This window comes from Pelodiscus sinensis, chromosome 2 (genome assembly GCF_049634645.1).
Source record: "Pelodiscus sinensis isolate JC-2024 chromosome 2, ASM4963464v1, whole genome shotgun sequence".
Taxonomy (NCBI): domain Eukaryota; kingdom Metazoa; phylum Chordata; order Testudines; family Trionychidae; genus Pelodiscus; species Pelodiscus sinensis.
The window spans coordinates 195,078,597-195,105,804 of NC_134712.1; the positions used below are offsets into that span (position 1 = coordinate 195,078,597).

The 27,208-nt window shown below is 44.5% G+C and overlaps 1 protein-coding gene across 2 annotated transcripts in view; it reads left to right on the forward strand.

Annotated features, from left to right (window-relative positions):
* CPVL (carboxypeptidase vitellogenic like) overlaps window positions 1-27,208 on the forward strand; it is a 118,243-nt gene that overhangs the window by 2,682 nt on the left and 88,353 nt on the right. Inside the window, exons 2-5 of one of the 2 annotated variants that reach the window (XM_075922148.1) lie at window positions 6,056-6,374; window positions 7,828-7,918; window positions 20,971-21,177; window positions 22,808-22,926. In XM_075922148.1, coding sequence (XP_075778263.1) covers window positions 20,988-21,177; window positions 22,808-22,926 — 309 coding nt within the window. In that variant the 5' untranslated portion in view covers window positions 6,056-6,374; window positions 7,828-7,918; window positions 20,971-20,987. The remainder of the gene's footprint in view (window positions 1-6,055; window positions 6,375-7,827; window positions 7,919-20,970; window positions 21,178-22,807; window positions 22,927-27,208) is intronic. The other variant, XM_075922149.1, reaches the window with a different exon arrangement.

Here is a 27,208-nt window from a genome sequence, read left to right on the forward strand (position 1 = left end):
CACGGGAGGGGTTTACTTTGGGGGCTGTAGATGATGACCAGTGATGTTCTGTTGTTGTCTTCGTTAGGGCTGTCTTGAAGAAGCAGATGCCTGGGTACTCATCTCCCTCAATCTGTTTCTTCACTTCCCCAAGTGGGTATTTCAGTTTTAAGAGGCTTGATAAAGATCTTGTAGGTGTTTGTCTCTGTCTGTGGGACTGGAACAAATCTGGTTGTATCTTAGGGCATGCCTGTAAACAATTGACCATGTGATGTGTTTTGGATGGAAGCTAGAGGCATATAGGTAAGCATAGCGATCAGTAGGTTTCCGGTATAGGGTGGTGTTAATGTGGCCACCATGTAATGGTACTTCAGTGTCAAGGAAGTGGATCTCCTGTGTGGACTGGTCTAGGGTAAGGTTGATGGTGGGGTGGAAATTTGAAGCATTCCACAGGGATTTGAACAGAGTCTCCTTCCCGTGGGCCCATATGAGGAAGATGTCATCAATGTAGCGTAAGTAGAGGAAGGGTGCTATGGAACTAAGAGCCGAGGAAATGTTTGAGGTCAGCAATAAAAATGTTGGCATATTGTGGGGCCACGTGGGTGCCCATAGCAGTGCTGCTGACTTGAAGATATAAATTGTCCCCAAATTGGAAATAGTTGTGGGTGAGGACAAGGTCACATAACTAAGCCACTAGATGAGCTGTGGCATCATTGAGGATAGTGTTCCTGACGGCTTTACCTCATGTAGAACATTGGTGTAAAGAGCATAAGGTCTGAGGAAAGAGTCAACATAACCAAATAATCCTGCTGTAAGTGTGCGGATGCCTGAGATGATGGGGCATCAGGGATTTCCAGGTTTACAGATCTTGGGTAGCGGATAAAATACTCCTGGTCAAGGATTTGGAGGGGGAAGTTGGGGGTTTGTATAGATTTGGTCTCAAGTTGTAGCAGGGAGTTTCATGAGCTAATAGTGTAGTTTCTTTTGGTGTTCCTCAGTATGATTAGAGGGAAGAGGTCAGTAGAATGTGGTGTTGGTGAGTTGTCTGGCAGTCTCCTGTTCATAATCTGTTCTGTTCATGATGACTACAGTGCTCCCCTTTGTCAACTTCTTTGATTATAATGTTAGAGTTGGTTTTGAGGTTGTGTTGTGTTCTACATGGCTGAGATTGTGTTACATGATGTTGTTTGCTCACAATATCAGTCTCTACACATGTGTGGAAGCAATCAATGTAGAAATCCAGACTCTCATTACAACCATCAGAAGGGGTCCACAAAGAGGTCTTCCTCTTGTGGGATTGGTGGGGGGAATCCTGAGGGTCAGTGTGATGTTCAGTGCTGGAAATATTCTTTCAGACGGAGGTGGCAAAAATAGGCTTCAAGGTCACTGCAGAACTGAATCATGTGAGGGGGTGATGGGACAGAAGGAGAGTCCCCGAGATGGGACAGACTTTACTGCTGAGTGTGGTTGGATAGTTTGACAATGTTGTTAGGTTAGTTGAGGATACCAGAGTTGTAGTACTCTGTGGCATGGATAGTTAATTGTTCTTTTTCTTCCGTAGGGAAGTGAAGTGAGCATTGTAAGTGGCTTGTCTAATTTTTGTAAAGTCCACTCATGAGGCAGTTTGTATGGAAGCTTGGTTTTTTTTATGAGTTTCTTAGGGTGACATGGGTGGAAAGATGACCTTGTTATTAAATTCATATTGCCAGGCTAAGGCGATCTATTTTTGACCCTGTCACAGCTGCCTGGTGTGCCCTTGGGCAAATCACTTTCAGTTTGATAGTGAGATAGGATCAATAATCACTAAACACATAGATTTACTTACTTAAACGCACACATTTCTGTTTTTTTCCCCCCAGGGCAGCTGGACCCATTACTTTTTGAGTAGGGTGACAACCTGGGGCTGGCCTGATGTTAGGTGGTTGCTGAGGCAAACGGGCAATTTGGCAGTCTTCTGTATATTTCAGCAGCTTAGTTGGGGACAAAATGTAACTTCTTACAGAGCTATCTGGGGCACCAGGACAGGCCTGAAGTAGATGTCCTTTGTGTTCAGGTAGGGCATCATATACTTGTCATAATAGACTGGGGGTTCCTAGAAGGCTGTGTAAGCTCCTCTGTTCAGCTACTCCAAGATCTAGCCTAAATCCTGTGTGAAGATGCAGAATAAGTTACTATTCATGCTGTTAGGGGATTCTCATTAGCTCATCCAAGCTAAAAAAGGACCAGTGTGTCTTTATGGGGCAGAGAGCTTAGCTGTTCAGAAAGCACCCCATACGGTGACAGGTGAGGGAAGAGAGTCATTGTATTAGAAGCTCACAGATAGGAAGAGAGCACAGTGGGGGTAGAGATGTGAACGTGTTACATGGTTAACTAATGAACCTAGGCTTATTGGTTAACCCTGACAGTTACGTGTAGCCCCCCTGCCACTGCCTCTGTATCAGAGGGGGTGGGGGAGGGAGAGATGGAGTGGGGAGCTGGCCCCGAGCACTGTCTCCTGCAGAGCTGCCTGTCCCTGTACTGCTGCCTGTGATACAGCTGGATTCCTGTGAACAATGGCTCCTGCTTGCTCCACCCCGTACGTAAATGTGTCACCGATTAAAATTTCAGCAATGACACGTTTACAAAAATAAACACATTTTAACATCCCTAGTGGGGAGACAGCCTCAACATCTAAAGACTCTTTTAAACCATCAGATGTTTTTCTCAGTCTCTAACTGCAACATTTTTTGGGGTTACCTGACAGAACTACCACTTGCTTAGATCTTGAGAGTCTTGTCTGTGCCCACCAGAGGAAGCCTCCCCCGGCTATTGGGCTGCTGGCAACTTTAGGGCTCCCCAGACCTTACTGAATTTTACCTAAATCCATTTAGAAATCAGTTGAGGTATCAGTGCAATTTGTGTGTAAACTGAGCCAAAGTTTAATATACTCCCCCAAAACTTTGGGTGACTGAACTGAAGCAACTAATTAGAAAACAAGTAAATTGATGTTTGAGGGGCAGGTGAAAGATGTTGCAGAACAAAAAATAGTGATTTCACAGGCATGAAAGTGTAATTCTAAATAGTGAATAAGAAATACTGACCAACCACCAGGGGGCAAATTACTCCTTAAATAGCATCTTAACACTAGCATTAAATGCATTAGAATGTCTAATTGTTTAGTCATATAACTAGAGGTGCAAATAACTGACTGGTTTGTTTGCATTTCCAAAAGTTTCTCTTTCAGGTTGATGATCTGAACTGAATGTTTTGGGATTGTTGTTTGTTTTTTAACAAAACATTTTGCTTCACAAATGAAATGTCTTTTTAATTTTTGGCTATTTATAACTGTTTTTTAAATAAAAGCAAAATGCTTCATTCACAAAACCAAGGTAGTGATGCCATTTGGGATGTGGGAAGACCAGGTGTGAATCCCTGCCCACAAGCAGGGACTTGGGCCCTGGTTTCTCCTCTTTCAGGTGAGTGCTGTAATCACTAATCTGTAGGCCATGGGTCCGTCTCTTCTCTTGAATCTGTTCCACCTTTGTAAATACTGATTGGACTAGGGACTGGAAGTCCCCTAACCAACAGGCTATAAAGGCATTCTCTCTCATTCTTTTCCATTCCCCAATGAACTTTAACTGGTGAGCCTGAGAATCCCACTCCCAAAAACCTTATAGATGCAATGGGCAACCAAGACTAGTGGGTGGCCCTCCTTTGTCTCAGTGGGCTGCATGATTGAAATCCAGTGGTGGGCAACCTGGGGTTCCACTTGCGGCCCATTCACTCCTTTCTGCCCCTCTCCTCATATCTCTTGTGCATTTGATCCCACACTTCCTGCTCCTCTCTCTCCCTCCCAGCGCTTAGAGTGCCATAAATCTGCTGACTTGCACTCTGTCCTTACTCCTTCCCCTCCCTCACAGAGCTTGAATAGCCACAAACAGCAGATGGGGGGGGGGGGGGCTGCAGGTTGCCCACCACTTCCCTATAGCCCAGTGATAAGGACACTCACCTGAGATGGGAAAGAGCAAAACCTGGATTCCAGTCCTCACTCCAGAGGGCGATTCAGTTCTGGGTCTTCCACATCCCGGGTGACTGAGTGCCCTTCCTAAGTAAAAGGGGTTGAGTGGTGCGGCACCACTACAATCACCTTCTCCTTGGGGTTGTGAATCTAGCCCCAAAAATGGTTCAGTCAAAATGAACCCCCACTTAGAAGTTTCCTAATGTTTTTTCTTTTCTTTCAAATAATTTGTCAAAATTGACATCAATTTCTGAAATGTTCCAGTTGATCTGAATGCATTTTACAGTAAGAAGTTTTGGCTGAGAAATTTTGCCCAACACTAGTCATAACCTCCATAGATGACCTATGCTTGAGTTGAAAGAAATATAACTGTGGAAAGTTTGAATGGGTAATAAGCAATTTTGGTGCTAGAGGAACAGAAAGAAATTGTGATAACATTTTTATTATTGATCTTCATTTAAAGAAATGAATTTAAATTCTTAACATGTTTCCATTTAAAATAACAAGTGTCCTGCATATTTAGCTTGCAGAGTAAATGTAACTCTGAGGCCAAACCAATTTTCATAGTCATAGGGATGTATATCTAAATATAAATCTTACTTGAAGATTTACCCTGCGTTACTCAAGTCCTTAACTCAATCCATTTTTATTCTTTGGAAAATAAAATGAAATGCATAAGCTTCATTTAAATCATTTCTCTGAGGTGGGGATGGGGATGGAGGGGTTCAGTATGCAGGCTGCCCTGGGGAGAGAGAGGACTACTCCAGCCCTCTCACTGCAGCAGGTTGGGACAAGGAGAGAAGTACCTCTGTGTCTTCTGGAGCTGCAGCAGCCATGGAGCCAGGGGAGAGGTGCAGGTCCAGGTTCGTCTGCCCCCTGAGCCCCCCAGCCAGTGAGGCGTGCTGCAAGCTGCGTACTTCCTTCTGTCTCCCTGATGAAAAGAAATGGCCAGCAACATCCCTGAACAAATCTGGAGGTGGAGTCCCCTTCCCCCCGCATTCTCCCTAAAGGGCACATGAGGGGTGGGAGGCTCGAGGCTTGGACACTCCTGGCGGGGGGTGGGGGGTGGGGGGGGCATGTGTGCCCCTATTTAGTCCCTTTCACCTGCCTGGTAATTCTGTCTCTTTTCTGTATGGTTTTATGAGAAGCAATTTGATTCGGGGCACATCCCATTTTCCTGGCACAACCAAACCCTAATCTTGGTTTAAGATGGGGTGAGCAAATATCAGCTCGCAGGCTGGATCCAGTCCACCAGGATTAGCCGCTGTTGGGCTGCCACTGCTCTCTTTACCTGCGCCTCCACAGGTACAAGCGAGTGCAGCTCCTATTGGCTGTGGATCGCCGTTCCTAGCCAATGGGAGCTCCAGGAGTCAATGTCCCAGTCTGTGCTGCTTCCCACAGCTTCTGTTGGCTGGAAACAGTGATCCGTGGCGAAAGGGTGCTGCAATCGCTGGTACCTGTGGAGGCGCAGGTAAATAATGTGGCGATGACCCACCAGGGGCTAATCCTGGAAAACTGCTGCTGTTTTATCGCCCATCTCTGGTTTAAGTTCTGATAAGAGGAAGCTACATGCCAAGTTTGATGGTTCTAGCTCTCACTGTTTAGGAGGAGTTCTTGAACATATAGACAGACACATACACACCTAGACAGGCAAACTCTCAAATATATAGTAGATAATGGAACCTAATTGCAAATTTCTGTATGATTGGCTATTGTATTAGAGTAATTTTCGGGACTTGTATTCAATTCCCATTCATCTCTACCTGTTGTTTGTGTAGCCAATTGTGATCAAAGTCCTGTATCGTTTTGAAGTCCTATATCTGCTGAGACAAGTGACTAGAGACCTAATTTTCTACAAAGAAAAGGTGACATAAAGCATTGTGACAACATTTCTGGCTGATTTGGCACTGTCATTCTTCTTGAGAAGTTTTACTACCAATGTTGTGCCCAAATGTTTTTTTTAAAGAGGAAAATTCAGAATATGGTATAAAAAAGTCATGCAACTATCTGAAAAGGAATCTATCTAGCCATTTTAAAAAAACATAAAATGAGTGGTTTGTTTAACATTTTCCTATTCAGGAGATAAGAGACACATCTGATCTAGAAGAATTCACTCCTTGAGAAAGAGAGCATCTGAGAAGCTTCTGAACCTACTGGATTGCTGGTTCCTTCCATTGCCATTCTATGGGTATGTGCAGCTAGCATTCTCTGTGGAGCTGAGCAAGCACCTTATCTGGTTATTGCTTAACCAGTTTCTTTGAAAGGACTGCTGCCCTATGAAGAAAAGTTTTGAATGCTGTGATTAACAAGTAGCTCCACCCAATTGCTGTGAATACTGTGAAGAAATTCCTGCTTGTTGGGACTTGTAAAGCAAGAATTGGGGTAATCAGATTAACAGGTAAGAATTTATTTTTGATATCCTTCATTGTTGTTTTGGATAAGCTGTTTATATGCTGAGCCCATAAACCAAGAGTAGCCACAAAATGTTGCAATATATAACTGATTATTTTAAATGCTTTTTATGAATTGTGCAGCTGCAGATAAGAATCTCTGTGGTTCTGTCTATTAATGATTTTTGGGTGCTGTGACTGAGTAACTTATTCAACAAAATATTTTGGCTCCATGTGTGTTTTGATAGTTGCTAGTAAGAGCGATTGATTTTATTATTTGCTGAAGGGGTCATGAGTCTTTGCCAAGCAAAATGGAATGCTAAGCCATTCTAAAGTATTGTACAGAACTTATAATGGCTTAAAATAATTATATTTTGCAAATATAGTTTCGCTGCTCTTTAGGTGCATGTGCACTGTCATGTTAAAGCTGTTTGACAAAGCAAAGGACTGTGTGTAGGAATATTTTGCAAGAGAGGACTTAAACTGAAATGCAAGAAGGCGAATGTATTATAATCTAGAGTATCATTTGTGTCCACCAAATGTACTTAATTTATAACCAACTCCAATTTTGTTTGTTTGTTTTTTAACTCTGGGCTCCAAAAGTCAGTGATGTTTTTTTATTGTACATTTGAGACTTGTACAGGGGTTAGATTGACCATCAAGCATAATCAAGTTCTCAAGCATACACTGAAACATGGCATTTTCGCTGTCTGCTTGTATTAGTGGTAGTGTAGTAACACTTTCCTAGCTTGCCTATAAGTAAAAAGCAACATAATGTGTCTATTTAATACACTAAATCTCAAAGTGAAAGGCTTTCAAATTAAGTGACACCTGTAGTTCTTTAAACTCTTTTGTTTGCTTTTAGTATTTATTGGAAATATGCACTTTTCATATGTTTTCTTATTGTAACTGTTTTAGTGCATTACATAATTCTGAGGTAACTAGAAAGGACTAGTAAACACCAGAGAGTCTCAATGCATTGCAAATATTTAGCTTTTCTTTAACTGTTTATGTAGGAAGTTTTAACAAATTTACATAGCCTTGCCATGTAAATATCAAAACAAAATAATCATTACAATTGTTCTCTTTTGTTTAAAGAGAAGTTACACAGAAGCACTAGATTTAACAAGGTGTTTCAGGTTTACAAAGCAAGCTTATTACAAAATCTTTGTCATTTCCAACACCTTCATGTTTTATTAAGTTGAGTGGCATCTCTATATATACATACATACATACATACATAAATACTTAACATGCCATTATGTCTGTCAGATGTTAATAGTAAACATTGGAGATGCATGCTGGTTTGGGTTTTTTTGGGGGGGCAGATGAATACCTGAGTACTGAATAAAAGGTAACCAGATTTCTATGTATCTAGCTGTCCTCTGTTTCAGTGGTATGTAATTGGTGTGTTAATTTTTCTGTAACCACAATCTCTCATATTTTTGAACCAATAATCAGGCAGATACCAGATGAGAGATTGATTCTTCATTTCCTCATTTGTGATCATTTCCACTAAGAAGCCCTGGGAGGATTACTAAAGAGTCATTTGGTAAGAAATGACTAATGAATGATATGTACTATTGCTTATAGATTAAATCCCAATACAGTAAACTTCCGATAATCCGGCACCTTTAGGTGCCGGATTATCAAATATGACGGACTATAGGAAGGGGGGGCTATGAGGAGTCTGGGGTGGAGTTGGGGGATGCGCCCCTCGGCGCTGAGGGACCAGCCCAGCAGCACCAGAGCTGCTCTGCCCCAGGCGTCCCCAAGTCAGCCGCTGCTGAAACTGACAAGCAGCTGACTCCGGGAAGCCCGGGGCAGAGCAGCTGGGGTGCTGCTGGGTTGGTTCCACAGTGCCGAGGGGCGACGCTACGGGACCAACCTGGCAGCACCCCAGCTGCTCTGCCCCCGGCTTCCCCGAGTAAGCCGTTGGTCAGTTTCAGCAGCGGCTGAATCGGGGAAGCTGGGGGCAGAGCAGCTCCAATTGTCCGGCTGCCTGGAGCACTTCCGGGTTCCAGATGGTGCCGGACCACTGGATGCCAGACCACTGGAGTTTTACTGTATTTTATTTTGGAGGACATGTCTAGTCATAGGTACATAAAATCTCCTTTTTCACCACAATTTCTTCAACACTTTTTCACATTCAGTTTATTTTCATTTTTTAACCTGTCTTGTGTGAGGCACCGTTGAAACATTATCTTAAAGAATTTTTTTTTTTAAAGTGCTACTGACTGATGATGCAGGCCCACTTTTACAGATGAATTCCCTTTCTTCTAGTGTATCTTTTCTGTCTATTGCATCCTTTTCCCAGTGTGTCATATATGGATGCTTTTTTGTTAGGAAAACTGTCTTGCAAAATTTTTTGTTTGTTTCCTAATTCACCAGAAGCCATCCCTTCTGTTGGAGTTAGCTTTCTGTATAAAAACAGGTTTTTAGGAAGTTGAGAAACATAGTGACTGTTTTAAAAGCACTGGTACTAGGGGAGTGGGGGATAGTTAAAGTTAGTTTTGATCTCTAAATAAGTGTGAAAAATTTTCCTTACTGAATATCTGACCAACTGTGTTTATTCCATGGATCTTCTAATCTTTGAAGATCTCTGGTTCATAATTTGGGTTAAGACCTGGTTTGTTTGCAATGGTTGTCACTGTGAATTAAACATTCAGCTTTAACACGACACAGATAATTTATCTTTACAGATTGGGAAAGAGAACTATGGAGTAAATGAATTACCTGTTGTCATCCAGAAAGTATGGGATTCAGTTGTGTATATAGCCCATACTGCTGCTGTCTCTTAGTCATGTGCCACAAAATCATCCTTCCCTTAAATGATTAGTAGCATTGTTTGCCCCAGTGAATGTGCATGATGGGAATTTGAATACTTGTTTGCCTCTGAGAAGTAACTTTGAGATTGCTTTGAAGTGCTATAAAACGTCAGAGTTGTGGGTTGAATTATATTCCAATTTCATTTTATAAACTGAACTCTGTAATTTAGAACTCTGCTTGTAAATGAATAGAACAGCATTAAAGTGGTGAGCATAAATTGATGCCAGTGGAACATGTTTTTCCATTTTTCATTGTGCAGTATCCCTTCTGAGAAGTTGTTTTTTTTACTAGCAGATTAAATAATGAATATCTATTTGTATGGTAAATCAAAGGCTATTACATCAAACTATTGTGGCATGGACGGTCTGAAGGTCTGTAAATCAATTTCTTGCAAGAATTCTGCCGTTGAAGTGAATCAAAGTAAAATATATTCACAGTCATCCCAGTTCTATGCCATATGCCTTCAAGACACTCCTCTTTAATTCCAAATACTTCATCTCTGCATTACCCTTTTGCCACATGTCGTGATGTTAACAACTTACCCAAATTCTCTCCTGACCTCTCCCTTACTTTTTTTCCCCGTTGCCCACTCTTAACTTCATGAGGCTCCTTTCACATTTATGCTGTACAACTGGAACATCCTCATGTGCCAAATTCTCATTTTCTACTTCCTCACAGAAGATCCACCTATTCCACTCTGTAGATACAAAGAATGGCAAGTTAATTATGCATACAATAATAAGCAGAACACCTTATGATTTTAAGAAGTGGAATATGGACTCTATTACTTGTTTGATATAACTCACCTATACACAACAATGCCCCATGCACCCTTTTAGCACTTAATGTGTGTCAAACTTAGCTTTAGACTTAATGGTGTAGAACTTCTGTCATCTAGAAGAGACCTATACAGGCAGTCCCCGGGTTACGTACAAGATAGGGTCTGTAGGTTTGTTCTTAAGTTGAATCTGTATGTAAGTCGGAACTGGCATCCAGATTCAGCCGCTGCTGAAACTGACCGCCAGTTCCGACTTACATACAGAATCAATTTAAGAACCCCAAGCGTCCCCAAGTCAGCTGCTGCTGAAACTGATCAGCAGCTGATTCCAAGAAGCCTGGGGCAGAGCAACTCTGCCTCGGGCTTCCTGTAGTCAGCGCTGGTCAGTTTCAGCAGCAGCTGACTTGGGGACGCCTGGGGCAGAGCAGCTGGGGTGCTGCTGGGTTGCTCCAGTAGCGCCGCTCCTCGGCGCTACTGGACCAACCCAGCAGCACCCCATCTGCTCTGCCCCAGGTGTCCTGATTCAGCCGCTGCTGAAACTGACCAGCAGCGGCTGAATCAGGACGCCTGGGGCAGAGCAGCTGGGGTGCTGCCGGGTTGGTCCAGTAGCGCCCAGAGCAGCGCTGCGGGACCAACCGGCAGCGCCCCAGCTGCTCTGCCACAGGCGTCCGGAGAAAAGCCTAGTCTGCTGGGGGGGAGGCGTACTAGTTGCGCCCTCCCACCCCAGCAGACCAGGAAGACGCGGGCGGCGGACTGAGACGCACCGCGGTCCCGCCGCCTGGGTCCTCTGCGGCTTTGCTCCCAGTCTCCCTGGTCTGCTGGAGACCAGCAGACCAGGGAGACGGGGAGCAAAGCCTCTGAGGACGCCAGCAGCGGGACAGCCATGGGGCGCCTGGGCTGTCCCGCTGCCGGCTTCCCCCGAGGCTTTGCAAAGCTGCGGGGGGGGGGGGGGGGGAGAGCTCAGGCAGCGGGGCAGCCCAGGCGTGCCTGGGCTGCTCCACTGCCGGCTTCCCCAGGCTTTGTTTCCAGCAAGGGTTCCAAAGCAGGCAATAGCATTTCAAGGAAGGCACCAGCACTTCAAGGAAGGCCACAGCAAAGGAATTGAAAGGCACTGCTGGCAGTCAATTAATTGGTCCTTCCAAAATGCTGATGTAGTGCCACCATTGCTGAGATTCAGCTGACCAGGGTTTGAAGAAGTGGGCTGTACCCACAAAAGCTCATGATTCCATCTACATGTATTGTTAGTTTATAAAGTGCTACTAGACCTTTTGTTGTTTTTTAAGTTTATCCTGTACAGACTAACTTGGCTACCCCTTGAAGCTATAATAGGGTTGTTAAATATCGGTTAATTGAATAGTCGAGTAACCTCTTGAATTCTTATCAGTTACTCGACTATTCTATAGTCCCTGGAGGCAGGGTCGGCAGCCAGTGCTCTCCGACCCCACTTCCAAGGAGTCCCCTGCCACTCTGTGCTGTTGCCTGTGTATCAGAGGCAGCAGTGTGGGGTGCCAGGCAGGAGCTGGTCCACAAGGGGAGCCAGTTTAAAAACCAGCTCCTCTTGCGGACCGGCTGCCTGTTGCCCTGCACTGCTGCCTCTGATGCAGTTACAGTATGAGCCAGAACTGAATTGGGCTGCCTGCCTGTCTGCCTAGTAATACACTTTAAATTCAGAGCTGTAGTGAGGCTAGGTCCTGGACCTGACACAAGTAAGGACTGAACCAGGCTGCTGGCCAGCCTGCTAAAAAAGTACTGGCGGGGAGGGGGGAGGATGTGTGTAGTCTATAACATTAACCTATATGTTAGTTAATTGACTACACTATTACCTCCCTAAACTATAAAATCAGTGTAGTTTGTGGAATTGGAATAGTAGGTAGAGTCATAGATCCACTGCTGGGGGAAAAATGTTAAAATTCCTAGGATTAGATTCTGCCGTTCTGTCATAGTGCTCTGCAAATAGCTCCTTGCAATCAGTCTGTGGGACTGCACATGTAGTAAGGCAGCAGCAGTATTATGGATTGTTAGAGGGGCAAAATCTTGGTCCTTACTTGAGAAGTAAATTTAATTCACTTTTTTAATCACAAAGTGATAAAAAAGAATGGACTTTGATCATGGGAAAACTGGCTTTCTTGCTGCTTCCATGCCATATGGCTTCTCTGGAAGCAGCAACTCCATGCTGCAAGATGAAGGATGGCAGCTCTTTTCCTTCTGTTTTTTCTCCCTTAATCTTGTTATCTCTTCCTCTCCTCCTCTGTCTTCATTCACTTCATTTCCTATTTTGGTGACATGATTTTATTCTTTTACATTTATGGCTTCTTATTGAAAGCATGTCCTGATGGTTATTTTACACAATTATTTAAGCACTTATGGAGATTAATATATATTTATTCAGATTCTTTTACATTTATTCTATTAGAAAATGGCTCATGATTTTCTTAGATTTTTTTTAAACTTGTAATTTGTGTACACTTTATCCGCATACAAATTCAAAGTCTATCAAAAATGACCAAATAGAATTCAAATTTTTTATCTTAAGTATGCTGCATACATAAACTTTTTACTTATCAAAACATGTATTATTTCTAAAACTGATTTACTAAAATAAGTAAAGTATGATCTATAGTTAGTGAATTCAACCAATTCACTAGAACCAGTATCCCTCTTACCTTCTCTCACCTAGCTTTTTATCATAGCTAGGAAAAGCAAATCCAGCTTTCCTGCTTTTTCAACTTCCAGTTGTGTCTCATCTTTGAATGAACTAATTAGTTGAATAAGCTGAAATGAAGAAAATGTTTTCTGTAGCTGCAGAAGAGGCTCCTGCTGTCAAAAACTTGTTTAGTACAAAGACAAATTCTGGTTCCAGGTGCCTAGTAAGTGATCTCCACCAGTTTAGTGATTTGCCCTTCTTAAAAACTTGGCAACAAGCATGCACTTATTAATATTTTGTACTTAATTTAAATATTATTAATAGGGTTGCCAGATGGTTTCTACAAAAATACCGGACACGCTTAATATTACATCACATCACATAACGTTACATTACATCACATCGCTGCCCGAGCCCCCCCGTGGCTTTGCTCCGCGTCTTCCTGGTCTGCAGACCAGGGAGACGCGGAGAAAGCCCCGGAGTACACGGGCGGCAGGACCGCGAGGTCCCGCAGTCCGTGTCCTCCGGGGGAGCCCCGTTCGTAACTGCGGATCCGACATAAGTCGGATCCGTGTAAGTCGGGGACTGCCTGTAATATGTAATATCATATATTTGTATTTCATGTTGACTTGGTGCTCCAGTCATAGGCTTACTGTTAAGCACTGTGTAAACACAGAACAAAAAACCAGCCCTGCCCTAAGGATTGCTAGATTGTTCTGCAAATGCCTTTGAAAATCCCATGGGTCACTTTTCTAAGTGCCCAAATCTCCAAAGGGGTAGGCTGTAGGGATGTTAAATTTTGATTAATTAACTAATTGAATAGTCGATAGGACTCTTGTATATTTTGAAGGTGGAACGCTGTGCCTCTTCCCCCTCCCACAGAGCTGGAGTTGGGGGAACTGGCTTTTAAGCTGGCTCCCCCCTGCACCTTCTCCTCATCTCCCCCTCCCCCGCTGGAGGGAGCTGTCGATTAGTCGCTTACATCCCTAGTAGGATGAGCATTATTTTGACTAGTGTTTTTTTTAATTAAATTTTTTTTATGAAGCTACCACAATTTCTAGAGTACTGCTCCAAGAGCACTGCAGAATTTGTTTAGCTGTCAACGATACACTGGCTTGGCTGTATTGCACTGTACAAAATTGAATCAGTATCTGAAGAATGAAATGGCATCCTGCCCGGTCCCCAAGGTTGTCTTTTTACTACAGTCTCCATTCCCCAAGATTGGATAACATTGTCTCTCTCGTTGAGTCCAGAAAAGGAAATAACTTCCAATGTGAGGCAGTGGTCGACTGACTTTATGAAGGTGTAAGAAGTATGTTTCTCCTAGTGAAAGTGTAAGGTTTAACTTTAACACGTTACTTTCAGTTCCATCTTTTAAATTTGTCTCACATTCTAGGCCTTACAATAATCTTGTTTCTACTGAACTATGTAACTGGGATATTCTTGCACATTGCTAAATAGTGGAAAAGTTCAAGGAAACCTCTACCTCCCTGTTTCGTGTCTAGCTTCCATTATGTGCTAGGCTGCTGAACTGGGAAAGGCTCAGATAAATACTTAGTTTTGTTTTTAAGCACTGTGCTCACAATCCACCCATAATAAGTCATTGAATAATGATCAGGAAGAATGGCTGTATTCTGGCTGCTATATGGGAACTAGGAATACCAATACAAAAGGAAACAGGAACTGTGCATTACCACTAAAATACACTGGAAGCATTAAAACCATCTGTACCATTGGGTCCTGTATAACGAGACAATTTCCAAATCAATGGGCAGGACCTTGGGCATAATTCAACTGCACAAGGCAGTGGTAATGGAGAGTGTGTGTGCATGCGTGCATGTGCAAATCTGGTTTAAAGCTCATTTTTACACCCTCCTGAGCCGTCTGCTGTTCAGTACAGGGCTGCTCTCACTTGGGCAGCAAGGGCCTCCAGAGGCTGAAGATGCAGCAGAGGATCACGGTGGAAGGACATTCTTACTCTCCTGCAGTAACACCCCACTTCTCCCTGACATACTTCCCGTAGGGGTTTGTAGGTATAGGGGTAAGAGGCTCCAAGAGCCCCTCCGTCTGCTACATTCCACAAAAGTGGCCATTGTTACATTGCAGTGATCTTCTTTTGACTGGTGAGGACAGCTTTGAAGCAGGGGCTGGGAGCAGCTGAGCCTCACTCACACTCAGCTTGGGGTCAATGCAGGCAGGTGCTCATCTGCCAGCCCCGGGTTGGGGGGCAGAGGCTCGGAGACTTGCCATGCAGCTGGAGCACGAGTGCTGACTCGCACTGCTGCAGCCTTGCTGCCAGCTGGATCAAAGTAAGCCAGGATCTGGATGTGGCCCACGGGCTAGCGTCCTGGCTTTGAGGGTGGGTCATAAGTTGCAGTTGCTTTGCAATTCACTGCTCTGCTTTGAAGAATTTGGCCTAAAATAAATTTGTTCCGTCAGAGTATTTCAACTTACTTCTGGAGGGATTTGTCACTGAAAAGATAATCAATTTTACTGAACGCTTTAATTTTCTTACATTTGAAAAGAACATCTTTTTTTATAAAGGACTGGAATTAGGCTCGCTGCTTAAACATCACTGTGAGCTGTCACCTCATCTTTATTTTTGACATTCCTAGTTTCTTACAGAGATCTTTAAATAGTTGGTTTGGACCCTAGCAACTACTTGTTTGAGGTATGCTCTTGTCTAGAGGTGGCACTTACTGAGACTCATCTGTCTTGAACAGCTTGCTGGTTGTTGATAAAAATCCACACCACATGCATGCAACCAGTTAAAAGATAAATGCAAAGGTTGGGTATGGAGATGGCAAAGTTCTTGTATATTGATTTTTTTATAGCATCCCAGTAGAGTAGGAGATTGCAGCAATTAGAAAGATGGCAGATCCCTGAGGCCTCACACTCTGCTCTGCCTCTTCCCAGGCCTATTCCTGCTCTGCCTCTTCTCCCAGGGCCCTGCCGTCATTGCTTGCTCCCTTGCTCTCCTGCCCACATTGCTCACTGGATTATCTCAAGGACACTGCATGCAGATAGGAAGTGAGGGCTAGCGCAGGTTAATGACCGGGCAGTAATGTTCCTTCTGATTTTTTCCATCCATGTGCAGAATAAATTTGATGTGTTTGCATGAATAAGTATATTTTTTGTAACGGGGCTTTGATCAAGAAGACCCTGTAAGGACTCAACAAATACACAGTCCAGCTAGCATTAGCTTAGCTACTAAATCTCCTGACATGTAGATCCTCCATCTGGCTTTCTTTCAGAAACACCGTTACATTATAAATAGGAGGTCAGCGAGATCATGGCAAAGACTGGAAGTAACTGAGATGACATGTTGCCCCTTTGACACTTCAAATTTGGTGTTCAGTGGACCTTGCCTGTGATTGAAAAAGCTTCCGGCGTACATCATTTTGTAATACCCCTTGCCTATAGAGTGGAGTGCAGTTAATGTTAAGCCAATTGTGCATACTTTTCTCCTTGCATAATAGATTTTCAATAGAATCTGTGAACTTTTATGTTGTATTGGGAAAATTTGAAGTTATTCTTAAATTCTAAGGACTTTGTGTTATGATTAGTAGGTCTCTTTTATAGGTATGTTACTTGTAGGAAGATCAAAGAGCATTGAAGTACATGTATTTAAAACACAAAATGTTTTTAAATGATTTTTTTTAAATAGTAAAGAAAAATTTGATTGATGAAGGTACAAAAATCCAAGCATAAGCATGATTTTTCTCACGGGTTAAAACTGGAAGGGTAAGAGGAAGCATTCTGAGTTCATTCTGTTCACAGCAGAGATGTGTGTTATAGTAAAGGTTCATTTATCATAGTTCTGTAATGCAAGAAAATAAATAATTAGAATTAGGACAAATAATTGCTCCAACTTCTTTTGCATTAGAGAGTAGTTCTGTTGCTGCATGATCTCTCAACATCTCTCGGTCTGCTAGGGGGAAGTGCCCCCCATGCTGCCGGAGGCGGCGATAGTGGGGGAGGCACCCCGCACTAGCTGCCCCCGCCCCCCCAGCAGACCAGGGAGGACGCGGGTGGCGGGACCGCTGAGATGCGCTGCCTGACAGGCGGTTAAGCCGGTGCTACCCCGAGTGTCGCAGGGGAAGCGCCCCCTGCGCCGCGGGAGGCAGCGACAGTGGGGGAGGTACCCCGCCCCGCCAGCTTTGGGTCCATTGGCCCCGTGGACGCCCCTGGGCAGCTCCAACATCCCCTGCTGTCGGCTGGAAGGAGGGTCTTGAGAATAAAGCTTGAGAATAAAGGACTGAGGGAAGTGAGGTATGGGAGAATAAAACTGAGCTCTGGAGAAATGTTTGGCTAGAGTTTCCCCTACAATATGTACCAGTTCCGACTTACATACAAATTCAACTTAAGAACAAACCTACAGTCCCTGTCTTGTACGTAACCCGGGGACTGCCTGTACACCATTAACCAATCAGCCTAGGTGTATCAGTTAATCTTGTCAGGGGAGAAGCAGGAGCCAGTGCTGGGGGGAGTCAGTTTAAAAGCAGCAGCAGCCCCTGTCTGTGAGAGGTTTGAGCTGGGCCCCCCCGCAGACAGTGGCTGCTCTATGGGAGCTGGACCAGCCTCTGTCTGTGACCAGCCTGGGCTGCTGTGGACAGAAGCTGCTTTTGGCAGCACCCCCACCTGCAGCAACCTTTGTTCGCGGGGAACTTGGAACCCTGTAGACAGGGGCTGCTACCACCCTGCGCTGCTGCCACTTCTGTATTAGAGGCAGCAGCTCTGGGCAGCAGGCAGCTGGTCTGCGCAGGGAGCTGGTTTTTAAACTGTCTCCCCTCATGGACCAGATCCCGCCAGTCATCCCATGCTCCTACCTCTGATACAGAGGCAGCAGCATGGGATGGCACGGGACTCCACAGGAGTGGGGCTGGAGTGTGCTGGCTGTTGACCCCCCCGACAATCAGGGACTAGTGAATGATTGTATAACTGACAATATTTTGTGTGGTTACACGACTCTTCAGTTACCTGACATCTAACATCCCAACTCTCTTAAACCTTGTCTATATTTACAAAGGACTTGTGTAAGGAAGCAATATCTCTTGCTCTTTTAAACTACTGCTTCTTAACATGGCTCCAACTCCAGCCTATATAAATATTTATATCTTTATATGTATGTTAACTTTCAATAAAGCTGAGACAGGTGGCTGAAATGTTTGCCCTTCATAGAATCATAGAACATTAGAACTGGAAGGGACCTCAAGAGGTCATCGAGTCCAGGATCTCACAGTAGGACCCAATACTGTCTAGACCATCCTTGATAGATGTCTATCTAACCTGCTCTTAAATATCTCCAGAGATGAAAATTCTACAACCTCTCTAGGCAATTTATTCCAGTGTTTAACCACCCTGACAGTTAGGAACTTTTTCCTAATGTCCAACCTAAACCTCCCTTGCTGCAGTTTAAGCCCATTGCTTCTTGTCCTGTCCTCAGAGGCCAAGGAGAACAATTTTTCTCCCTCCTCCTTGTGACACCCGTTTAGATGCATGAAAACTGCTATCATGTCCCCTCTTAGTTTTCTCCGTTCCAAACTAAACAAACCCAATTCTTTCAGTCTTCCTTCATAGGTCATGTTCTCTAGCCCTTTAATCATTCTTGTTGCTCTTCTATGTACCTTCTTCAATTTCTCCACATCTTTCTTGAAAAATAGTGCCCAGAACTGGACACAATACTCCAACTGAAGCCTGATCAGCAGAGAGTAGAGTGAAAGAATATCATCTTTGGTGTTTTTTTTTTTTTTTTTTTTTTTTTTTTTTTTGCAACAGCATCACACTGACTCATATTTAACTTGTCATCCACTATGACCCCTAAATCTATTTCCACAATATTCCTTCCTAGACAGTCACTTCCCATTCTGTTCTCATTCTTCCTTATGTTTTGTTTCTTCTGTGATGTTTCCATGAACTAACACTGCTTTTAATTCCAAGGGGTGTAGCTATGTGTGTGGGGAAGTAACTTGTTTCTCTAGGGCAGCCGTGGCTAACCCGAGACTCGTGAGCCACATGTGGCTCTTCCTCCCTCCCCCGGGTGCGGCTTGCGAAGCCCCCCCCCCCCCCGCGCCCACCCTCATGGCTTGTAAGCCCCCCTGTTCTCCTCCCACCCCCGCTCGCTCCCTGTGCTGACCTGGGCAGGAGCCGTCCGGCGCAGCCATGAAAGATTCAGAATTAAAGATGGCGGTGGACAGCAGGAGCCTCCTGTGGCCAGAAAGCCTCAAAATGCGTTTAAATGTGTTTTCTTAAAGGGGCAGAGTTTTGTGTGTTTTTTTTTTTTTGACAACTGTGCTCTAAGTGCTGGATCCACTGCTATCTTGGCTCTTTGCCCAGAATGGGTTGGCTACCCCTGCTCTAGGGCCCTAGTACACTACATGCTTGTAAGAGAGTTGCGGTCTCTGTGTTCTCTTTTTAGATTAGATGTACCACTGCCTCAGTTTACCCCTTGTGTATAACAATGTACCACAAATCTTAGTAACACTAGATCTTCCTTCTAGGTCTTCAAATACCATTCAGAATGGTCCCTATCCTCTGTATATCAGGATTTCTCAAGTCTTTCCCCAAGCTCCTGGGGCCCATCTCTTAATGCAAGAGTTCCAGACAGCAGGTTCATTGCCCAGTTTACTGTATTTCCAGGCTTGCTTACTAGCTTTTTGCTTCCCTCCCTGCCTCATTGGGCTTGCTCTGTTTTATTTAGATCCTCAAGGATTTAGTGCTTGACCCAATTTCTCTTCAGCTCTTTCCCGAGGCTCTGCCAAGGTGTTCTCCAAGCTTCCCCAGAGAGAGGCTTTCAAGCAGCTCCAGTTTCTCATATAGGACCCCCTCCCAGACTGGACTGGACTTTTGTTTGTCTTGTCCATGTGATCCCAGGACACTTCAGTTAAACCTGGTGGATTACATCCTCAGAATTCCCAGATATGCTGGACCACACCATGTCCTCAACGTATAGTCTTGACAATTATGAAAACACTTGACAATTGAAAACTTTTTTTTTTTAACTTAGAAATTACTACTGTCCCTTCTACGGCTGATGTCAGAAATGCCACAAAGAAGTACAGTAATTACTCGCTTAACATGTGCCCGCTTAACACGTTTTTGTGATGATACAATTTTTTTGGGAATGTGTTTTTTTTTTTTTTTTAAACAACATGACCGTCCCCGAAATAACACGGTTACCCAGCCAGCTGGTTGCCGGCGACTGCGTGGGACTTCCCCTGCCTCCCTGCAAAGCGGTGGAGGGTTTGCTGTGCCGTTCCCCGGCGACCCGCTCTTGCGGGACGCCTTGCTCCCTCTCCTCCGCCCCCGCTTGCAGGCCGGCGGCTGGGTTTCCCCAGCCGGCTGGTCACCAGTGGCTGCGCGGGGCTTCCCTGCCCCCCCCTTCAGAGCAGTGGAGGGTTCACTGCTCGCCGCGTTGTTCCCTGAAGACCCCCTCTTGCCGGACACCTTGCTCCCTTTCCTCCGCCCCAGCTTGCAGGCCAGCAGCTGGGTTTCCCCATTCCCCACCACTTGAAACACAACCCCCACCTTTTCCATTATTTTCAATGGAAAAATTGACCCCGCATAACCCGTTTTCACTTAACACGATCAGTTTCTGAAACGTATCTACCGTGTTAAATGAGGAATTATTGTATTCAAATTATTTATCTATATTACAATAGCGTCTGGAGGCCCCGATGAGGGGTTGGTGCCCCATTGTGCTTGGCACCATGCACATATAAGAAAAAGATAGTGTCAACACCAAAGAGTTTAAGTATTCTGCTTTCTGTGTCGGTGTTTTTATTTCTTGTGTTTGTGGAGGGTTTTTTTTTTTTTGTACTTACAGCTATTGAAGGAGAAACTATATTGAGCTCTGCAAATAAGTCTTCTAAGTAGCTTGCTTTTAAAATGCAACAAATCCCTTTTTAACTCTGATATGGGCCAATATCCCAGAGGCAAACAACTCCAGAGTTCAAGATGCTAAAGAGCCAGACTTGAATTTTGTAACTTTGGGCCGCTTTCTGGTTTAAGGATGGTTTTACTAATGTGGGATCTTGCCTCTTGAGAATATCTGTGAAAGTTTTCGAGCTCCCTTTCAGTAATGCCAGTAGCGTAAGTTGTCTGCATTGTGCTTATAAGACAGCAGCAGCTCTCCACAATTCTGCTTTATTGCTGTGGAAGTGAGAACATCTTACAGAAGTGAAAGTGCTTTGTTCTGCATTAGATATTAGATAACGATTGCCTAGAGGATTTCTAATACTCGTGTTAAGATGGGGATAAAACTATATGACATGACAAACCATTAAGTAAAACAGAGTGATTGCAGCAGCAAATTCCTTTTTGTCCGTGACTTGTGGTACATTTTCTTTTCTAGGGGGATTAAATGTCAGAATGTGTAAGGGGACTATTTTGCTGACTTTGCTGAGCCTGAGTGTGACCTTTGAGCTAGGTTGTGCTCATAAACAGTGGAATGCTTTTCGCAGCATGTTTAAAAGGATCAAGAGTTCCACACCATCAAGCGGAGACCCAGGACAGCCTCTCTTCCTTACTCCATATATTGAAAGTGGGAGAATTGAGGAAGGTGAGAACAAGTTTACAAACTACCTGTCCAGAAAACCTACCTCTTTCTAAACTTTCTGTACAACCTTACTAATTTGCACGAATGATGGGAAACAGCTGTCAATTACTGAGTCCTGGAAGCTATAGGATATGTCTACACAGGGATTAAAAAAATCCTGTGTCTTGGCCCCAAGGGCAGCTGACTCGGGCTTTGGGGCTGGAAACTTGGAAAAAGCTTGAGATGCCTGAATGTTTACATAGCAAATTGTAGCCAGGAAGCCTGAGCCCAAGTTAGCTGGAGCTGTGCTGAAGGGTTTTTAGCCCTGTGTAGCTATACCTATGTCATAAGACACTGAACAATACGGAGATGGTGCAGCATAATGGCCTGTTAACTAAACCTGGGCTTGCTATGCAATCTGTGATGCTACAAAAAAACTCTACTGAACATAACGTAAAATAGTCTTTTAAAAGTAGCGAGCTCTTAGAAACTTGAGGCCTACCTCTAGCCCTCTGCTGGGGAGTGCCTTGAGAAGTATAGAGAGAATAAGAATTTGGATGTACATTAATTGGTGAGGTTTTACACAGTCTCATTTTAATACCCCTAAATTCTTCACTTAAATTGGTGCAAGCATGTTGCAATCTACATGGGTGTAGGAGCTCACAAAGCTGGTTCAGATGTTGCATTTCATACGAGAAAAGTTGTATCTTAGAGAAGAAGGCCTGATTGATCAGAGAAACTCCACTACTTTTCTCGTATCGGTTTTATTTGTTGCTCTTTAGCAAAGGGATCAGCGTTCTTCCCCTTCAGATAGAGCCCTGACTGCTGTCTGTGTGTTTTTGTGGTAAATTTAGAGTTGAGAGGTATATGCAAATTCTAAGTTCAGGCCCGTCTCCAGACCTGGTGCACAGAATCTGAATGATCCCAGCCTTCGGGAAGTTTCAACGCTTTGCATTTTAGATTCCCATTAATATATTTAACGTGGAGGGAGAGGGAGGCATTTCTGTATGGAAGCTGTGGAGCTTTTGAGAACCAGAAATGCTCTTGGATGTTGCCCCTCTCCCTTCCCCCCCCATTCACAGTTGAGGTCTTCTGGTTGATTAAGATGTGGCACTTCTGCAATTCCTGTTCCAGATCCCAGGGAGAAAGTGTAGACTCCAATAAGTATGGCTGCTTGAAGGGTGGGATATGCTATGGGACAGGAGTGTGCAAAAGGGTGTTCCCTCCCTGTTCTCCTCTTCTCTGGTCAGTAAGGGTAAGTTTACATAGCAGTATTATTTTGGAATAACATAATATGAATCTACACTACAAGCCTTTATTCTGAAATAGTGTTCAGCTGGAGGTCATCTTACTCTGACTCATGGTAACCTTCATTTCATGAGGAGTAAGGGAAGTCTAAGGAAGACTGTTCTTCCTTCGACTTCCTGCTGTGTAGATCACACCAAAAGCCGAATTAAGCTATTTACACTTCAGCTACATCAACTGTATAGCTGAAGTTGCGTTGCTCATTCTGACTTTAGCACTGCTGTGCAGATGTACCCTAAAGGATCTGCATGCCCCTGGGTTTATTCCTTGTAATGACAACATGTTATCCTGAATACCCCTCTTTTTTTTTTTCGTTAATGCTTGTTTGATATTTGTTGTCTTTCTGCAGGAAGGCAGCTAAGTTTGGTAGGCCCTCTGCCAGGAGTAAATGTGAAGAGTTACTCTGGCTATCTCACAGTGAACAAGACTCACAACAGCAATCTCTTCTTCTGGTTCTTCCCTGCTGAGGTAAATGTACTCATGAGATGAAATACCCCTGTGCCATTTAAAAAGAAAACAGCTTCCCCTTCCCCCCCCCCCCCCGACTTGATAGCATTGCTATGTGTATTTACAATAGAAAGCTGGCCAGAAGTCACAATACAGGCACTCCCCGACTTACGTGGATCCGACTTATGTCGGATCCGCACTTACGAATGGGGCTTTTCTCGTCCCGGAGCTCACGGGCGGTGGGTCGCCACCGGTGTCCTCCGGGGCGAGAAAAGCTTCTCCCGGTCTCCCTGGTCTGCTGGTGGGGGGGGGGGGGGGAGAGGGGTGCAGCTAGTGCCCCCCCCCCAGCAGACCAGGCTTTTCTTGCCTACCCCTGGGGTAGAGCAGCTGGGGGCTGCCGGGTTGGTCCCGCAGTGCCGCTCCGGACCAACCCGGCAGCACCCCAGCTGCTCTGCCCCAGGCGTCCTGATTCAGCCGCTGCTGGTCAGTTTCAGCAGCGGCTGAATCAGGACGCCTGGGGCAGAGCTGCTGGGTTGCTCCAGTAGCGCCAAGGAGCCGCGCTACTGGAGCAACCCAGCAGCACCCTAGCTGCTCTGCCCCAGGCGTCCCCAAGTCAGCCGCTGCTGAAACTGACCAGCGGCTGACTACAGGAAGCCGGAGGCAGAGTTGCTCTGCCCCAGGCTTCCTAGAATCAGCCGCTGATCAGTTTCACAGCAGCTGACTTGGGGACGCCTGGGTTTCTTAAGTTGAATCTGTATGTAAGTCAGAACTGGCATCCAGATTCAGCTGCGGTTGAAACTGATCAGTTTCAGCAGCGGCTGACGCCAGTTCCGACTTACATACAGACTCAACTTAAGAACAAACCTACAGTCCCTATCTCAGGGGTGTCCAAACTTTTTTCAAAGAGGGCCAGATTTGATAAAGTGAACATGTGTGAGGGCCAACCATTTTGCCTGTCATTCTTTGAACCATTAAAATTAAATGCAAATTAACTATTTTATGCAAAGTTTATTGAAAACGGCATACTTTTCATTTCGTCACATGGATGACAAATCTAAACAGGTGTTGAATCACTCTGCCTTTCATATCTGAAGGCCAGATGAAAAAAAAATCCAGGAAGCTGAAATATATGTCAGGAACATTGTAAAGTACATTACATATTATTGGTAATAAAGGTTGTCTGTCAACTTTTAAGTTCAAAAAATATGAACAGGAACATAACACCAAGTATACATGTTGTGTCCAAATATATTTATAACTGATTTAGACCAACTGACATTAACTGAGATTTTACAATGTATTCATCTCAATACATATGGATTCATTGGGGGTCATAAAAGATAGATATTGCCAAATTACCTGTGGGGCCGTATTAAACCGGAACACGGGCCGCAATTGGCCCGCGGGCCGGACTTTGGACATGCCTGCTATCTTGTACGTAACCCGGGGACTGCCTGTACATTCACCTTGAGAGGATTGCTTGTATTTTACACCTGCCCCTCCACCCCTCCCGCCCCCGCCACAATGTTGTAGTTCACAGCAGGTTGGCTTGAAACAGTTGTAGACTAAAATTTGATCCCAGATCAGTCTGTATATCAAACTTGTGCAAGCTGTGATGTAGGGAAGCCGCTTTTAGAGCGGTTTCCCTAATTAAATCAGCTTTGTAGAAACAAGCAACAATAAGAATGAAAGGAGTCTCATGACCTCATTTTCATTATTGCTAATTAACCTCTTGTATCTTTACCCACTGTGTGCTTTTGTCTTCCTTGTCCTTGATCTCACTATCCTCCTTGTTTGTAACCTTCAGCTTCTTATGTCTCCGGTATAGACTGGACTATTGTCAGTGTGTTCTTTAGCTGAGAATTATCCCAAGCTCTAATTGTATCCCATTTCATCATGTATAAGATAGAAATCTTGTCACTGTAACTCAGTTTATCATGATTGATTTTTAAAGGTGGAGAATCAGTGTAACTTTTTGCAATCTTGGCCTTTGTATTTTTCAATTTGTTAGGTTACTGGGGGGATTCATTTAATGTTCTGAAGTTATTTGAGGCTGTAGGGGGAAGCTGTATTAAAATACAGTATTAAACCTTAGATTTGCTACTTTTCAAACTGTTAGGAAAATGAATCACTTGTGTGCAATCTCCAACATATATATGGTATATTTAATTTAAAAAAAACCCCTAAAATCAATTAGCCTCACTCTATCACTCTATATATTTTGCTCTTGTAGGATGCTGGTGTGTTGTACCAGCTTGCACTATGAATATTTTAAATTTATATCTCTCGCTGAAGGGGGAAGTGGATTTTGAGACCTATGGTAAGGTGATGTCACCAAGATTAGAAGTGCTCAGTATCTCAGAACATTATGCTGTGATGGTTGGTGGCGGCTGTAAGGATTTGACTAATTTCAGAAAGTTTCCTAATACAGACATTTTTGTAACTGTTGAAAAGAAGTTAGTGTCTACAACTGCTTTGTCTTCAGTTTTAGATAATTTGTATTTGTCATATCACTAGGCTCCATGCATTAATGTAACTGATTGTATTCCAGCTCTGTTGTACTAGAAGATTGTTGAGGCTGGGACTATGTTTAGTCTTGTGCACCTTTGCTGTTTTGCTCCAGCTGTCCTTGTTGTGCTTATATAGTTGGATCATCACAAAATAATATCTAGCTGTTTTGACTTTTCAGTAACTGATCAGACATCTGGTCTCTGTTTTAAGAACTTATGTACCGTATTTTCCGGCGTATAAGATGACTTTTTATACTAAAAAACATCCCCCAAAAATCGGGGGTCGTCTTATACGCTGGGTATAAACATACAGGCAGTCCCCAACTTGCAGGTACGAACGGGGCTTTTCTCGCCCCGGAGGACACGGACTGCAGGATCTCGCGGTCCCGCCGCCCGTGTACTCCAGGGCGAGAAAAATTGCTTCGCGTCTCCCTGGTCTGCAGACCAGGAAGACGCGGAGCAAAGCTGTGAAGGGGGTCCGGCAGCGGGGCAGCCCAGGCGCGCCTGGGCTCCCCCGCTGCCCGAGCTCCTCCGCGGCTTTGCAAAGCCTCGGGGGAAGCCGGCAGCGGGACAGCCCAGACGCCAGAGGCTTTGCTCCCGGTGTCCCTGGTCTGCTGGAGACAGTCCCCAGCAGACCAGGGGCACCGGGAGCAAAGCCGCAGCGGTGGCGGGGTGCCGCGCCTCTGAGGCTTTGCCAGAGCAAAGCCTCAGAAGCGCGGCACCCCGCCGCCGCTGCGGCTTTGCTCCCGGTGCCCCTGGTCTGCTGGGGACTGTCTCCAGCAGACCAGGGACACCGGGAGCAAAGCTGCAGCCACGGCGGGGTCCCGCGCCGCTGCGGCTTTGCTCCCCATGTCCCTGGTCTGCTGGGGGGGGGGGGGGGGGGCGCAGCTAGTGCTCCCTCCCCCCCCCCTCCCCCAGCAGACCAGGCTTTTGTTGTGGACCCTGGGGCAGAGCAGCTGGGGCGCTGCCGGTTGGCCTCTTAAGGGGGGGTAGTCTTATACGGCGAGTATAGGCATAAAACCTATGTTTTAACTAGAAAATTAGGGGGTCGTCTTATACGCCCAGTCGCCTTATACACTGGAAACTACGGTAAATCAAACTTATTTAGAGAGCTATAATCCTGAAAGGTACAGGCTTGCCAGCTAGTGTGTGTGAACATCTTTTGAGTCCCCATAAACCATTGTTAAGAGGGTAAGGTATCAAAGAATTCTCCCATTGAAATAAGGAAAACATTCTGCTACGGTGGATGTGGAGGAACTGAGAAAAGAATTCACAAAATAGTTGACTTCACTAAAGTTAGGAAAAGTGGTATCTAAATGTTTTACCTTAACATATTTATAAACTTTTTTTTTTCAGATGTAACCTGTTTTCTTCCATCCCTCAATTCAAAGCCATCAAGCAAACTATTATGTGTTTGGCATTTCCCTTTCTCTTATATTTTCCCACTTTTTACTTAATTTAATTTCTTGTTGTGCCAGCCAGTAATGCCTGTCCTATTGTTGGATCTCACTAAGGGTATGTCTGCACTTGCACCCTAGTTCGAACTAGGGATGCAAATATAGGCATTTGAAATAGTCAATGAAACTGGGATTTAAATATCCCGTGCTTCATTAGTCTAATCTCGGCTGCACGCTATTCCGAACGCCAGCTGATTGGAAAGTGAAATTGCTCTTCGGGCCACATTAGTTCAGATCGAACCCCTTGGTTCAAACTAACATTACTCCTCATTTTTTGAGGAGTAATGTTAGTTCAAACCAAGGAGTTTGGTTCAAACAAATGCATCCTGGTGTGCA